Source organism: Hydra viridissima, unplaced genomic scaffold (genome assembly GCF_058129835.1).
Source record: "Hydra viridissima isolate aposymbiotic clone 2 unplaced genomic scaffold, HvirCarnegie_v1 scaffold_10, whole genome shotgun sequence".
Classification (NCBI taxonomy): Eukaryota; Metazoa; Cnidaria; class Hydrozoa; order Anthoathecata; family Hydridae; genus Hydra; species Hydra viridissima.
The window spans coordinates 5,469,938-5,487,619 of NW_028324309.1; the positions used below are offsets into that span (position 1 = coordinate 5,469,938).

The window sequence follows — 17,682 nt, forward strand, 5'->3', positions numbered from 1 at the left end:
GAATTTGATGAAAATTTCCCAAGGTATGATTATGTGCATAAATTTTTAAAGTTATGATTTTGTGCGTAAGTCCCATACAGCAAAAGCTGGGCTGAATTTGTAAAATGCACTCAGAGGTAAAAGAGCCAGTATAAAATTTTAGTGGATTAATTGAATTTAAGAATCTGAAGAATCATTTAGTAGTTTATGCATTAGCATGAATTTATTTACTCATGAATGCAAAATTCTGTCGTTGTCAAAACAATCAAGTGAATAATGCAATTCTGAAACTGAACTTTTTGAAATAAACAATCTTAATTAACAATGATTATGTTTAATAAATGATTCTTAGTTTATGTTATTCTATTTTTAACTATGACACTTAAATTAAAACTGTGTTTACACGATACACGTTAAGTTAAAATGGGGTTTTAAATGAAACTTTGTTTACGTTAAAAAAGTTTTATCTTTTCAACCGCTCCATTTAAAATTACCATCGATGTGTCTTCATTACCCCGATTTTCGGAAACTTTCTATTTTAACTAAAACTTTCATTTTTCGGACTTTTTTCGCCATTTTCAATCAGTTTCCCTTGAAAACGAGGATAAAACAAAAACGTTTTTAAATTCTTCTTAAGTTAATAAAAAGTGCTTATAAAATCGGTGTGAATAGCGAATGAGTTTAAAATTCTACGATTGAAACATTCTTCATTGTCAGTGTGAGCAGGGTATAAAACTCAAGCATGTTTTCAAACCTAAACGTTTTGAATAAATAGAAAAAAAAAATTATCCTAAATTCTTTAGTAAGAGTTCACTTTACTAGAATATTTTCAGAAACTACTCTTATATAGCATTCATTAACTGACTTGTTGTTTTCTATACGAGGCAGAAAGCACGACTTTTTTAAAGTTAGTTTCTACGGAATATTTGTATTTTTTGATAAAAGCTTCAGTGTCGCAAACAAACAGCATGATAAAACATAGTTAGTTATATATTTTAAAGTTCTTAGAGACATTGTTAAAGCCGTTTAAAGCACAATAAGTTATTTCAATTTTCATAGTATCCTGTTTGAGAATGAGTTGCTTCAATTGAATTCTTATTTTTACAAAAACTGCTTTTCATGCGGTTGAAGTTCAAATCCATTCGTAATGGTATACCATTCATGACAAGGAAATCCAACGATACTCTAATTTACCACATTCACGGTAACTATGCAAAACAACATGAAATATTAAGATGTGTTTGTACCTTTTCATGTTCTTTTGGAGCATGTTTGTGTACATTGTTAGTGGTTAGTAACTTTATATGGTTATATAACTCAACAGTTATATTACTATCAAGCTTAATATGCAATAATTGCTAGTGGTGAGTAACTTTAGTTGCAGACTTTGTAATGAGCTTTTAGTGAACTCTGCTTACAAATATAAACATTAAAAATGTTTGCTTAACATGTGAAGCACATTTGCACCTTTATTACTTTTTAAAAAATTTTTTACAACATATTTCACTCAATTATCATCTCAACTTATATCAGTCAAAATGTCGGTTTATTTAACATTTGCAAACTAAATTTCTAAATAATCCTCTCTCTACCTTAAAATAATGTTGCGAAGTCTTTTATGAAATCGGAAAAATATTTTGGGACAGAGAAATGTTTATTAAAATTCTAAATAACAATTCAAAACAAAATATATAAGAGTTATTACCAGGCTTAATTAAGGCTAAGAAAAGGTAAGAACAAGTAAAGCTTAGAAAATATGTAAATAAAATAAACTAACAAACCATATATAAATAAAATTTCTAAAATTAAGTTTATTCATAAACTTTGTAAAACCAAATTTATTTGTAAAATTGAATTTATAACTTGAGCTTAAAAGATAAGCCTCACAAAAAAAATCTGTAAAACTTTTATTGGATTTAAATTTACGCAAAAATTTTATAAACCGCAAAAAAACGTTTCTCATTTAAATGTTTGTTTTTTATTTTTTAGCTTTTAAAATAATTCATTTAAATCTATTTTTCAACTTTTAAAATAATTTATTAATAAACTATTTTTTAGCTTTTAAAATAATTCATTAATAAACTATTTTTTAGCTTTTAAAATAATTCATTAATAAACTATTTTTTAGCTTTTAAAATAAGTTTCAAGATGACCGAAAGAAAAAATTGTATTGCTATTGACGGTAGCAAGCAGTCCGAACATGCTTTCAATTGGTATGTAGAAAATTACCACAGAAGTGAAGATACAGCTCTGCTAGTTCATGTGCAAGAAACGCCTAACCGATCCATAGAAACATTTGTTGAGGGGAAAGCAAATCGCTACGAATCTGTGTATAAAAGACTTTCAACGAGCGAAAAGGTGTTGGAAAAATTTAAGGCGAAGTGCGTATTAAAAAACATAAAGTTCACACCATATCTTGCTCCTCAAAAAAATAGCATCGGTCACACAATTTGCCGGATTGCAGAAAATAACAATGCTTGTGTGATTGTGACCGGACAAAGAGGGATTGGCAAAATAAGCAGAACTTTGCTCGGAACAACCAGCGATTATATAATGCACAACACTCAAATACCAGTTTTAATTGTGCCTTTTAAAAAAGACAAAAAAAAATCAAAGAAGAAAGAAAAAAGTTCGAAGCAAAATGAACAACAATCAAAGAAGGAAGAACAACAATCAAAGAAGGAAGAGCAACAGTCAAAGAAGGAAGAGCAACAATCAAAGAAGGAAGAACAACAATTAACGAAGGAAGAACAACAATCAAAGAAGGAAGAAAAACAATCAAAGAAGGAAGAACAAAAATCAAAGAAGGAAGAACAAAAATCAAACAAGGAAGAAAAACAATCAAAGAAGGAAGAACAAACATAAAAACCCCTAAGACCAGCAGTTTATAATTGTTTAATCCAGTATAAATTGAAATACAATTAACTTTATTTGTTATTTATTTAATTTTGAGTAATTATGCAGCTCAAGCTACTTTTGAGCTGAATGATTGCCGCAACGTTGGGCTCTTACCTTTTGTGTGTAGAACAAGATGTTTTAGATAATAAGTAGCATGAGGAATGGAGCTAAAACCTGATTAGCTTAGTAATCTTCGCTAGACAGGCACCCAATTTTTAAATTTCCTGCGTTCTGGGGACATTCTGCAATCACTAATGACATTTAAAGTATAACTTTTTAAACAATACTTTTACGATTACTTGTATTTGGAAGCATTATTTATAAAAGTTGTATTCAAGTCAATTTTAAAAAAATATCCTAAAACTTCAACAGTTTTGTTTGAGTTAGCGAGTAAAGCAAAAGCAGTTCTTAATACCCCGTAAAAATCAATAATATAACTATCTAGTATAAAAGTTCCGATACTGTATCACTCTCTAATTTGAATACACAAGTGCAGGTCTTAATGACTTGATAAGAACCCAATGTAAAAAACAATTTTTGCAGTAGTGATGAAGTAGTGCAAAGGTTTTTAATTATTTTCAAAAAACTGCAAAATGTGCTAAGGTCATAAATTTGAAAACAAACTTTACTATACCAAATTTGAAAAAAAGAAAAAAAAAAAAACCGGAAAGTTGAGAAAATTGTCATTCAATGATAATGCAAGCATAAAAACAAAAATTCCAGAAATAATTGTATCAAGAAATTTAGTCATTCTCAGCACAACGTAAAGCAGTTATCCTGAGCACAACATAAAGCAATCATTCTTAGCACAACATAAAGATTGAATCCTGCCGTAAACCAGCAATTGGCGATAAAAAGTAAATTAAAGAAATAAATTGGCAAAATGAAAAAGTAACTTTTAAAAAAACAAGACTGTTGCTAGCTATCGTCTTGATATTCAATCGTCTTCAGCACTCTTACACTTCTATCATTTCTAAATCTAGTGACTCGAAGCAGTGTATATAGGCCAAAAATAGTAAAATGAAATAAGTGCGATGTCTTGAAATATTTTAATGCTTAAAATTAAACAGAGAAAATTTGAAACTTAAACTTGAGAAAAAACTTGTACGGATTGTTATATCATTTTAAAAAATGCTGTTGTAGAAAGTATATTTTTTTTGGAGAAAAAGAATTCATTAACAGTTTATTTATTTTCAATCCCCCCCCCCCCCCCCCCCCCCCCCCCATTTAACGCTAAAAAATGAAAACAGTTCAACAAAAATGTTAGCAATTTCTGAAAGACGAAAATCGATAAAAACTAAAATAGTTTTGTTGCAGATCCTGAATGTAATGAATGTTCTGATGTTTAATCTAGCCACAAACAAAAAAAATTTTATTGAAAACAATTCTCCTGTATTTTGTCAAAACTTTTTAGTTCCAATTCTAACAGTGATAGCGTACTGGTTTATAACATTACTTTTAGCTTGTATTAAAAGTAAAATGCATTCATTTTAACCAAAAAGTTAATAAACGGAGCCTTATGGAAATTCAATTCGGTGTTGCTATATTTCTGAAAAGTGTTCATGAAAATTTTTTTACGCGAATGGCAGCACTAAACTGCCTAAATGTACCTAGTTTGATTGTTTACATAAAGTGAAAATTTTTTTTATATGGTTTTAAATTGTCAATTATTAAAATTCGAAGAACGCTCATTTAAAGCTATATTTGAATAGTTATGAAAAAGAGGCTGTTTCGTCTGCATGCTTGCAGAGAATTGAAAAAAAATTTTGTTTAACACCAAAAAAAAATTCAAAACTTTATCATAAAAAATTAAACCTTTTAGCAAACTTTACCGCACTATTATAAACTTTCCGACCTTCTGTGACTACTGCCGACAAAAATCACTTGAAAGTTGACTTTTATGGTAGGGCAATAATTGCAAAAGTATTCCAGATCATTTTTAAGAACATCAGAATCTAAGTGAACCTATGAAGCAGAAAAACTACGAGTACATTTCTAGTAAAATGATGCAGACATAAATACATCGCCAGTCTTTTTTCTCAATCTTTTTTGATAAACGATGAAGCAAACCAATAAAACTATGGATGGAATTAAACAGATTTTTGAGACACAACGGTCCAGTGCTATTTACAATTAGAAAACGTTGGACAACTATTACTACCAAAACGCCAACGCACATTGTGACGAAAAGCCAAAAACGTGGCCAATATTGTTATCTCCAAAACAGAAGCAGACTACCCCCGCAAAATCAACAATGCTGGATTTAATGGTGATAATTTCCATAGCAGCGGTTGCTATGAAAATTCAGGAGCTCTAGCAACCGCGTAATTTTAGCCAATATCAGTGTCAATCCTCAAACAGACCTATCGTACAGCATTTTTACTCCAAGAAATAAGCATTAATAAGGTCACATTTTTGTAAATAAGAAAAACGTTAATACATACTTAGAATATATTTAATTACTTTAACAGAAAATGTAATGTTTGTAAACTATTGTGAAACGATAACAAACAATCTAAAACATGTTAAATGGTAATATTAGAATCATCCAAATCAAGTAAATGTAAGGCTTCTGGATCTTATTCACTTTTGCTCATTTACATCTAAGATAACTTAAGTAAAGATCAGATGATGAAAGTAACATGTACATCAGATCGTGATTTTGACATCAGATCGTGATTTTGACATCAGATCGTGATTTTGACATCAGATCGTGGTTGTGACTTTTTTTTCTTGACTTTTTCCTACTGTTCCATTGTCTATAAAATTTATAGTCTTTATTTTTAGCTTCTTGGGCCTCTTCTGACAATTCTCCAAGAGACAAGATGTTGCTCTTGATAATTTGTTCGCTATGGTATAATATCTTGTAAAGTGTACTTGACATGGCCTCCAACTGTAATAAGTCTTGCATAACTCGGCAGTTTGGTGTAAATATTCTTCAAATTTAATTGAGTATATTCTATGTCCACTCGATAAGATGGTGAGACAGGTTTATATTTCTTAACAAATTCCCTTAGTTCCTGGAATTTCTGATTCAATAAAATTATATTTTAAGGAAAAATGCTGTGCTATCGTTATCAACATAGAATTTATCTTTTTCAATTTCTATTATTACTTTGTTCTTTAATGTTTAAAAAAAAAGCTGTTCAAGGAGCAATAAAAAAGAATATTATATACAACTATTAAATATAATTATAAATAACTAAAACCATCTAATACATTCTTTCTCTTGTTTTTTTAACAAAAAATGGCACAAGTTAGTTTTGAAATTCACACAGTCAAAGTTGGTTACAAAAATTGTAATCAAATTTCATTACAAAAGTTGTAATCAAATTTGATTACAAAAATTGTAATCAAACTTGATTACAAACATTGTAATCAAATTTGATTACAAAAGTTGTAATCAAATTTGATTACAAAAACTGTTTCAAATTTGGTTACAAAAACTATAATCAAATTTGATTACAATTTTTGTAATCAAATTAGAGAACGAATATGATTTTGAAAACCATTTTTTACTGGGGGTCAGTAAAACATTATGTAAAATAAATTGTCATCGAATATTAAAAAGAAAATAACTTTATTTCAATGCAGAAAAGTACACCCAAAAAAATTAGTAAAAGCCATACATCATGGGGAATAAGCCAATATCAGTTATACATTTTTAATGTTTAATGCAATATGTGAATGAAAAGATGAGTACATAACACCAGCCACATAATCATAAACTTTCTGATCAAGCTCAAGGGACTAAATATCTGTCTTCTTCAAGCTATAGTTAATACTGCTATATACTACATTAACTTCAAACAAAGCAGCCATGGCCACTTTTAGAAAACTTTTCATTGATAATTTCAACCACTGGATATCTATTCAAAAATAGCATAATAGCAGTGCTGTTTCTATTTTGAAGAACATACAAATTAGACCATAGAGTGAGGTTCTTTATGTGAAAAGAAGGTTCAATAAGAATAAGGAAGAGATACTCTAAAATTTTTAGAAAAGCCAATGCCATGTCATTTCCTGATCTACCAGACTGGCCCTTAGACCAGTGAAAGATGTGGATTGTAAACAGACACTCTCTTAAATAAATAAAAAATTCGACACCTTAGCCTTAGAAAAAATTATGACATTTTCCAGATGGAAGTTAAGAACAGGACACCCTGATTATCTTTTTTATGAACTAAATGCAGATACTGCCTTGCTGAAAACAAATGTTAATTTTTGTCAAATAATTGTAATATGTTTTTTAGTTGCTTTGCATCTCCTTTCCTGACAAAATTGTTCCTATAGCTGGTACAAATGTGTGACTTCTTCTCCTCATCAAGATTCCAAATATAATTCAATAAACTGTGGTAGGAACATCTATAGCATTTAAATTTGAAGTTAGAGCAGTTCTTTACTTTTTGCAGTTTTCTCTTTCTTTTTAAGGCTTTTTACCTGCTTTTGTACTCATTGGCATCTCATTTTGTTTACATTACATTTCCAGGCCTCTGGATTCCTAGTTCGTTTTTTCCCCTTCCTGTGAATAAAAAAAAAAACATTAGGCCCAGTAGTGCAAGTTGCAAAAAAAGCCTTTTTACCCATCAGACAGATATTATTATATTAAAAAAAAGTCTGGCTACATAATAACTTTAAAATTATGTACATAAAAAGTGTCAGTAAGCAAAGTTAACCTTAATAAAAAAGATTTTAATTTGCGAACATAAAAAAGCACCCATTCCACACTTAATTTAATTTTTTGGGGGCTATAATTTCAATAATACCTTACCTTTTATCTTGATTTTACACAATACAACAAATTATTAGATTTAAACCTATTTCACTTATCTCAATAGCTTTATTGAAAAGACAAGAAATAACAATAATTTTATTGAAAGACCTAGAATTGCTAGATTTATCACTCAGAGAACTGTGAAACATTTAATTTTCCTTCGATTGATACTAGAACATTAGCTGCATTTGGTTTGTAACTGGGATTAGCTGTCATAAACAGTAATAATCAGAATCAGCAGCCCTATGCATATAAACATTCAGTTCAATTAAAAATAACGAGCATCATTACTCTTTAAATTAACTAAAGAATGTGACCAGATACTAGATCTAATCTAGTAAATATAAGTCTTGTAGAGCAGAGTCTAGAGGGAGTATATAAGTTTGTTGAATATCTATAGCCTTATAGTAGTGTAATTTTCAAAAAGATAAATGAGGATGTATTTTCAAAAATATAAAACTCTGCCATTTACAAATTTTCGCGTTATTGCTATAGCATACATTTCCTTAAATTGTCTTCAAAAATCACCATTAAAAACAAAGTAATTTAAAATGTTTACAAGAATTGTTGGTTAAAAATTATTAATACTCTTAACTATGAAGTGTCGTCAGATGTTCTAGCGCTTTCCGCAATTGAATTACTAACACTAATATCTTTTAGTGTATTAGCTTTTTAAACTGAGAATAAAAAAATCAAACAATCAATACTTCGTGTTCATGTTGAGGTAAATAGAGATCACCAAAGATGCGTGGGAGACGAAGAACGGGGTTTAAATACACTATTGCAATAACATCATTTTTTGTGTAAGAAAGTTTTAAAAAAGAATTTTAATAAAAAAAAAACTCCCCGATTTAAGAGTTTCAATAAGGTTAAGTATAATTATTGCGACCCATTAAGATAAGTTATTTCTTAGTTACACAAACGTTAAGATAACTTGTTGCTTATTTATACAAACGTTAAAAGTTTTAATTACTTCAGTTATCTGGTCCCGTTTATTAACTATCTTTGCGCTAAATAAATACATTCACAGTTATTAAAAAATCTAAAAAAACTTGTTACACTAAGAGATCAGATAAACGCATATTTTTGGTATATTGGACGGAGACATTGGACAGAGACCTATTCATATTTAATTTTGAATTAAACACAGAAAACATATGCAAATATATTCTCAAAGTAAATATATCATGATGTAGTAATCAAACAACCTGGATGACGGTTTTATGAGCCGTTGTAGAAATTATGGATAAGCCGAGATAGATATTATAGATTAGCCGTGATAGAGATAAGCGGATTTTTATTAATATATATTCATATGAATGCAAATAGTATTTCTGTGTCGGTAGATAGGTTTTTCTTAGTCATTTAGTATAACAATAAATTGTTCATCAAAATAATGACTATTCTTTTACTTTTTCTAATGGTATAGTTGTAAGACAGTGTAGTTGTACAGCTAATACTATTTCATGGTAAACATTTCAGGTTAAGCATCTTAAAAACCATTTACAAGTACAATAAAATGCTCTAAAAAAAAAAGCATAGAAAAAGTTATCTTAGGAAAAATTAATTTTAGGCCTAACCTTTAGTTTTAGCATCGTCAGTCTGACGCAGCATCGCGCAAAAATTCTTTTTTGTGTACAACTTTGTTAACTCAAGACCAGGTCTTTTGATATCTTTAAACAAGTTGTTGAAAGCTCATCTCTTTGGAATACTTTTTTACAAGATTTATTTTCATTAAACGAGACGAAAATCAACTGGTCAGTTTTAGCGAATTGTTTCAAGTCAATCAAGTGTCGGAGGAGTGCCCACAAAAAAACCATGAATGCAGTTCTTTAGCTGCTCAAATTGCGAAGAACTTTCCTCAAAAAGAACTAATTTTAAAGGAAGTAAGTTATTGACCTTGGTAATTTCGTTTATCCTGCCCGTAACGCGCTCTAAATAGCTTTAAACAACTCTTTATATGTCGAATATGTGAAGAAAATGCGATAAAGAAAATGAAAAATGCAAAACAAAATGTTTTTGTTGCTTGCATAGCTTTAAAATATTTAGGTTACTTTTAATAAACATTGTTCTTTACTCAACAATTAACTTAAAGTAGAAGCAATCGCCTCTTCATAAGATGGTAGCTCATATGCAGGAGGATAACACATCAGGTGACCTAAATAATAAATAAAAAATGCTGAAATTTTAGCTTATTATAATTATTCGTCATACTATTACAAAAAATAAATGCAATATCTTCAATTAATTTGTCAATAGCCTGAGATATTAAAAAGGGAAAGACTAAAGTTTTGGATTGATTAATTGTAATTCAGTATAATTCATTATAATTTATTATAATTCAGTATAATTCAGTACTCTACCTTGAAAGATTACTGCTGAGTTTGTATATTGAATCCCATTGGTTTGAGGAAATTGGTTTTCGTACTGGTGGTTTCCACTTGACAAATGAATATCTGTGAAAGTATAATTCTGATAAACTTCTGGATATCTTATGGATTCTTCGTATCCTGGAACGTTCGAAGTAACAAATATTACTTGAGACACATTGTGCAATGTTGATTCTGCGGTGCTATTTTTACAGTTTACAGGGCAAACACATAAATGAATCAACAAAAGCATAACGAATGATCCTACATGACATAACCCTATAATAATGGCGACGCGGTGATCTGCAATGAAGCCAAACAATGTTACCACAATTCCAACCATTATAAGTAACACTTCAAATAATAATAAAAAGCGCCAAAATTTTCTGAAGTTCATAATTATACTAAAAAACTAAAAGTATTTATAAAATTATTGCCAAAAATAGAATGAACATACAACCTTGTACTCAGGAAGCTTAGAAAGTAAACAGGCCATGATGTCATGGTTCAATAATCCACTGAACCGAAATCTTAAATCTTTTTTTGAAACCATTGAAACTTTTTTAACAAGTTTTTCCATTTCCAATATTTTTTAACATTTTTTAACCATTTTTAATATCTGAATTTTTTTCAAATATTTTTTAAAAATAATTTTCATTCGCAGTTTTAGTCGTGAAGAACGTGACGCAAGTTTTAAGTTTTAATGAGTGGTCTCTGCTGACTTTATCATAATAATAAAGTGTATTGACAAATCGAGTCGAAGAAAAATACTTTATTGTATTAAATAAAGACGAAGTTTAACAACTACTCAACTCACTATCATTGGCTGCTAAAAATCATAATTCAGTAGCATCCTTGAAAAAAAAAAAGATAATATAAAAAAAGCATGTTTGGCAGTTAAAATCAACACAAGTAAAATCTCTTTATATTTCAATATAATACTTTTCATTGTTAATTTTAGCTGATCACTGGAATTAGTTCATCTATATATATCAATTAGATCCATTTCAACGTTTAAAAAGAAAATTAATTCATCTTGTATGTAAAACGTTTCTAGCGTAACAAGATTAACTTTTGACATAACTCATTTGATGAATCGCTTACAGCAATTGAACTAAAAGTACTTATTTATAGTTGCTGCTTTACTTGTCTTCTATAATTAGATGCGCATAAATCAGCCATTTTTGATTGAGATATGATAATCAACGGCCCAACTAAAGTGGAATGTGCTCCAAATCATTTGGATTCAAATGTCTTTTTATTTCCACTTTTGTTTTATCGAAATTAATCTTCTCTCAGGTTCAGCTTCAGTATTTATGAAGAAAAATTATGTTTGTATGTAAAAAGTATATTTTTACAATTTCGAAACTTTTAGAAACTTATCTATATCTTTTATATAAAGGATAGATAACAATCCCTGTTCAAAAAAGCTGACAACGCCCCCCCCCCCCCCCACCTCCTGGTAACAATTACAAATTTCAAAGTTTAATTACATCATTGCACTTACTTATTATGTACAAAAAAGTAAGTTTGTTTTAGGAACAAAAATCTTTTTGTTTGAAACAAACGAGAAATTCAGTTAATGTGTTTTGTCAGAAACGAATAATCCTTTTTATTCAGTTAAGCTATTAAAATTGATAAGTGAAATAAAAAATTTAAAGAAATAGTAGAATTCACATCAAACGATACACTAAACCTTGCGGTTCGACTCTGTTTCCCAAAAAAATTATATTTTGAAAAGCAAAATATTTATCGAAATCTAATTTTCATTGAGTTCTACTAACTTATTGTAAAAGACACAAAAAGATTAATATTTTTAATATTACACAATTATGTTAAAAGTAGAAAAATACGCTTAAAAATAATGCAGTATAATTATTTTTGAGGTTTACAAAATATTAAATATGAATAAAAACAAACCTAATACTGGTTTTATATACTTTTATGAGTTTTAATTATAAAACTTAATATATAAATTTTATTTATAAATTTTTAAATAAGTTTTGTTTAAACATTTAAATGTTGATTCATGTCAAAAAAAATCAAAAGGTGAAAGATCAAAGAAAATCTTGTCGTGTGTTCTAGGACTAAAACTTAATTTGTCAGTGAGAGGACAATTTCGAAAAAAAGCTTATTAATAAAAATTCTGTTGGAATTAAGAAAATTTCAATAGTCTTGGGTTTCACTCACAAAAGTTAAAGCTGAAGATTTGAAGTTTGCTGAAGTGCTTCTGGAGTGGAATAGGTCTAGATGACGAAGAAATGACAAAATATCTTTTCAAAAGAAATGATGATTACTTTGATTAAGTTTGATGGAATTGTTCTTTGTCCTGTTGATTCTTTGTACAAGCCGCAATTCAAACATGAAGACTGAAGTATGTTACTCAAGTCTTCATGTTTGGATGGCGGTGAACAAAAATCAGAACAATCAGAACAAAATCCAGAAAACGTATAATGCTTTTTGAACTTTGCTTAGCATTAAATGCAACGTTTTTAGCAAAAAGTTATGCACGGGAGTTATGGTTCTTTACTTTCGTACTTTACAGCACTGGTCTTATATTTTGTCGCTAAACTTTTGAACTGCAAATAAAATTCTATTTCAGGTACTTTTTAAATTGTTACTGTTCTATTGTATTGTATTAACTCTTTTTTTTTATTGTCCAAGTTTATATATTTATATTACATGTAAATCATGACATGTAAATAATGTAAACTAAAATAAAAAAAAAAAAAAATTGACAATAAAATGAATTAAGACACTATAAACATATATATTATTCAGCAGAAAACATTTTTCAATTTTGATTGAAGTTGTATTCTTTTATAAGGTGATCTTAGCATATTGTCCCTCACATAGGTAGGAAAAATTTGAATTTTATCAATATAAAGATTTTTAACTCCTAATGCTTCCAGAGCATGGTTTTAAAAATACTCTTCTGTTTTTCTTGAATATTTAAAAAATTATGCTGAGGGGGAAATGCTTATTCATTGTACAAACATGATCGTTAAAGCCTTATTCATTGTACAAACATGATCGTTAAAGTCTGGTTATGGCTACGGAACAGGGCTGGGCCTGGCTTGCCAGACCTGGCGCAGTGCCGCCATGCACATTGGCTTAATTATGGCCAAGGGCTGGCTAGCCATTGCAGGCTCTGGCGTTTCAAAGGGCCACCACTGGCAAATGCTAAAAGGTCCTATGCAAGCCCATAGATTCACCAGAGCCGAATCGGTGACGGGCCAAAAACGGTAAATCGCTATTATTGTAACGTTCCTCTTCATCAGTTTTATATATTGCATTTACATATCACTCAAATGTGAAGAGAAAGTTTTAGATTATTAATTTATTTTAATTAAATTATTAAAGCCTGCCATTTAAATGTTCCTTATTAATGGAATAGAGAAAATACCATTAAGTTAAATCACCCTTTTCGATTTGTAAATTTAAAACAAAATGAATATAAACTGCTTCATCAAAATAAAACCAAATTAAACAAACAAATTCTATTTATAAATCTTGTAAAGAAGAATTCGTTAACAAAAACAAACTATTTTTGATTTAATTATTATATTATATATAAAGTAAATTGTTAATAATATATATAAATTATGACATAATTATAATATATAATATAAATTATTATATAAAAATATCAAAAAGATGTGATTTATGTTTATTTAAATTTCTTCAGAAATGTTTTATAAGGGCTTACCTATTTTACAACTTTTTTATTATCATTGATAAATTATTTGTCATCATCAAAATCCCTTAAAGAAACATTTAGAACTAAAATGTAAAATCAATCTGTGTATATAATTTATGCCAGGTTGCAATTATAGCAACCATACTACCAATGATTGGTATTTAACAATGTTTAAAGCTATTTATCTCAGCAGACTTTCCTAGGGCTCTTTGTTTTCTGCCACTGTTATGATCAGTAGCTCCTGCCAAATAGTGAACAACGGCTTTTTGGATGTCACTTTTGGATGTATCTTTGGTTTGACCATTTTTTCTTAATGCTCCTGTGAATATACATCATCCTTTGTAATTGAATACAACATTACTTGTTACTAAACATAATATTAAGAATAAAATATACATTATGTATGTTATCAAAAAATGTATGATACATATTAGTTTACATCATTAAATGTTAATAATTATACCTTAAAGTTTAACAATAATCCCTTCTAGTTTAAGATATAAATGCATGTAAGAAGACATTAAATTTTTTCATAATGTATTATATATTAAACATCTAAGTAAAGAATCACTACTGTACTTTTTTTATTAACATTATATACTGTTATACTTACTATTGATTGAAATTTAAGATTTCTGCACAAACATATAATAAATTACTATGTTGGTAGCTTCCAAAAGTTGTAAGTTGGTTAGCAATTATCATTTTACCTATACCTATATAATAACTAGGTTTCTTTGGTCTAAATTAAAAACTTTGACTTTTTTTTCACTGCTATTTAACAAAATAAATTTAAACAAACTAAAAATAAAAAATTATACTTAGTCTTACTGAGAACTTGTACCTTATTTTATCATACTTATTATAAAAAACGAAAAAAGAGAAAAGGTAACATGCAACAAATTATTGTAAGAATATGTTTTGTTAACCAAAAATTATATATTTATATTTGAAATTTATGTAAATACTTTTGCGAAAAAAATGTTATGATAAACAAAAAAAACAGTTTTTTTTATTTGAAACTTATATATTTATCAATATTTGAACTCAAGATGTAGAACTTCATTACAATCAGTTTTCTAATTTTCATTTAAGCGTTCGTTGATTCCGTCGCCATCTTGAGAGTCCAAAACTTGCTTCAAAAAAATTGCCGTAAACGCTACTCAATTTTGTTTTAGAGCAGTGGTCCATGAACCACTGCTTGACGTTTATCCACAACTGGACGTCCAGTTGTGGATAGCCAGCTCTAAAGTGCCATTTGTGTAAATATATCGGCCCATTTTTGGATAACCAGGATTGGCATGCTGCAAACGGACCACATGGCAGTTGCTATCTGGCAAACCAGCTCTGGTGAATCTTTCACGGTACAACAATAGCTCATATCGGTTTCAGCATGCCATTCATAGAACTTTAATGGCCCGTAAATGGATCGCCAGAACTGACGTAGCCGGCACTGGCCCATACGAGCGCTGCTACTTGGGTCCTTGGTAGATCAATTTGAAGGGAAACATTTGTTGAATTGCTTGTAGTGTCAAATATAATCCAACAAACCTTATAAATATAAAAACAAGGAGCTATTTTATTCCAACACCTTTGTGTTGAAATAAAATGGCAACACAAACAACGCAAATGCTTCCTAAAAAAGTAAAACAAGCAAAAAAACTCCTAATAAGATGAGCAATTTATAAATCTGTTGCAATAAATGATTATCACTCTAAAGAAAGAGAGATCTATATGCCACTGTTAGGTATTATTTTAGAGAAAACTGAGTTATTACACAGTAAATTATCGTTTGTAGTTAGAATTTTTATAAAAAATATCGAGGAGTTAAAAATATACTGAGGGGATAAAAGATATTGAAGGAATAAAAAATATTTATTAAGTGACTTTGTTAAAATGTTTTCAAAAAGGTTTGAACGTTTGTTTCAATAAAATTTTTACCATTTCATATAAATCTCTTTTCTAAATACTTTTAAAACCCTCTGAAAACCTGTTTATTACCTGTTTATTACCTGTTTATTACATTCAGAAATACTCTTGAAGGTAATGATAATACTTTTCAAAGCCTCTATAAGAACATAGAACCATGATTACATGATGTTTTCAGCAAATTATCCATTAAGTCTCCTTTTTCTAGTTAATAGATAATAAAATTTGTAGCCTACAGTCGTACTGACTGAATTTGCGTTTATAGTCTTTCCAAACGCTTTTCATTTGTTATTTTTCATCTTCATTCTATCAATGATTTTATGGTGATATATGAATATATTGATACCGCGAAATCAATCGTATACTACAGGTCTTTCTTTGGTCTTTTAAATTCCAATTTTGATTTGAAAACGTTTTTCTTTTTAACATTTAAAAAATAATAACTAGATTTAATTTCAAGACTGTAGGTTAACTGTATTTAATCTACATCTAGAATGCACAAAGATATAATAAATAAATAAAGAATGCACAAAGATAAAACTAGTTATAGCGTTAAAGTCGAACTGTAAGCTATTCATAGCCATTAAACATTTACATTACTGTTTCAACATTTTTTTAAATCAAAAACATACAAAACTTATTTGCGGTGTCAACCTTCAGTCGCTATTCAGGTTTGTTGAAACTGGAGTTAGAGATGAGGGAAGGTAGACAGAGGGGAAAATGACCTCTCAATTTTTTCAACATTGAGATGTGCCCTTTTTCCTTTTTGGTTAAATATTAAGACAATCCATAAAAATTTCTATTGGCCCAGTTTACGTTGAAAAATGTATCATGGTTTACTAAAATATTAGAGCTTAGAAATTTTGATTTAAAAAAATGGAATGAGAATGGAGATAAATTATAGGATGGTTGTTTGTGGTGTAAAAATCTTAAGGAGTTTTCTTGAGCCTTATCCTTAAGATAAATACACTCGCAGTTGCACAAAAATATGCATTAATAGTACAACGTTACTAAACTAAAATATACTTTTAATAAAAACTAACTGTAAAATAAAATGATGCTCAAATACTACAGGAGTAGTGCCGAGTCGGCCCACAAACCTTAGCACTCAAAAATATTTGCTCTAATTTAATCTTATGGATTACTATATACAATGAGTACACGCATTCTTGCCAACTACGGTACTAATTTGTAAAAAAAATTTTTTAACGTTTTAAACCAAAAATGATAACTCTTAAACTTCAATAACTGCTTAGAGTTCGGCAAAACTGAACGATTAGCAAAATGGCCGAATGTTCGATTTTGCCGAACTTTCGGCTCATCCCCAATTCAATGCATAATTTTTTTAATCCAATCAATTCCTAATCCTCCAGCAAGTTTTCATGTTATAAACCAAAATTGAAATTTTTAAATGTATGATAGTACAAAGCTCTAATTAAGATTGCAGATCTACAAACAAAAAGTATCGGACTCTTATCGGAGTTAAATGTTAATGACACTTTTTTGGTGTTAAATGACGCCCTTTATGTGTTAAATAACGCTTTTTAGACCAAATCTTTTTAGACTTTCATCAATCTGCTACATAAATATTAGTTTCTATATGCCAAAAATTTTTTTAAAAATTCTGAGACTTAAAAACTTAAGTACTAAAAAATTTGTCTTGAATTATAAACTATAATTTGAACATTAAGTCATGGATTACGACTCATGTTATTTTTAACTCCTGTTTCTTTGGGGACCTAGAAAACCCTTTCTATCAAAAAACTGGCTGCTTACAACTTTTAAGAGACTTTTAAATTTTTAGCAAAGCTGATTGCCTTTCGCTCATAATAAAAAACATGCATTAAATTTTGCAGTAAAAGTTTATACATTTTGAATTCAACGGCGATTATATCGAAATATTCGTTGACTTAAAGTGCGATAGGCCGATGTAATTCCTCCTGGTCCGGTCTGTTTTTTGAGATAAAAAATAACAAATTTTTCAAAAATAATTTATTCTTTTCAAATTTATCAGAAAGTAAACATCAGAAAGC

General features: G+C 29.0%; 2 protein-coding genes across 2 annotated transcripts; one reads left to right on the forward strand and one right to left on the reverse strand.

Moving 5' to 3' along the window:
- Window positions 1-1,219: 1,219 nt before the first annotated feature.
- On the forward strand, window positions 1,220-2,909 carry LOC145193117 (uncharacterized). The gene is made up of 2 exons (XM_090065511.1): window positions 1,220-1,343; window positions 2,108-2,909. The coding sequence occupies exon 2, from the start codon at window positions 2,128-2,130 to the stop codon at window positions 2,842-2,844; it is 717 nt and encodes a 238-aa protein (XP_089921637.1). The 5' UTR covers window positions 1,220-1,343; window positions 2,108-2,127; the 3' UTR covers window positions 2,845-2,909.
- A 3,531-nt stretch (window positions 2,910-6,440) lies between these two features.
- On the reverse strand, window positions 6,441-10,940 carry LOC149882784 (uncharacterized). Its single transcript, XM_090065540.1, has 3 exons — window positions 10,015-10,940; window positions 9,232-9,809; window positions 6,441-7,399 (listed from the first exon to the last, which is right to left on the reverse strand). Exons 1-2 carry the CDS (start codon window positions 10,415-10,417, stop codon window positions 9,736-9,738), a joined length of 477 nt encoding a protein of 158 aa, XP_089921666.1. The 5' UTR covers window positions 10,418-10,940; the 3' UTR covers window positions 6,441-7,399; window positions 9,232-9,735.
- Between the last annotated feature and the right edge of the window lie 6,742 nt (window positions 10,941-17,682).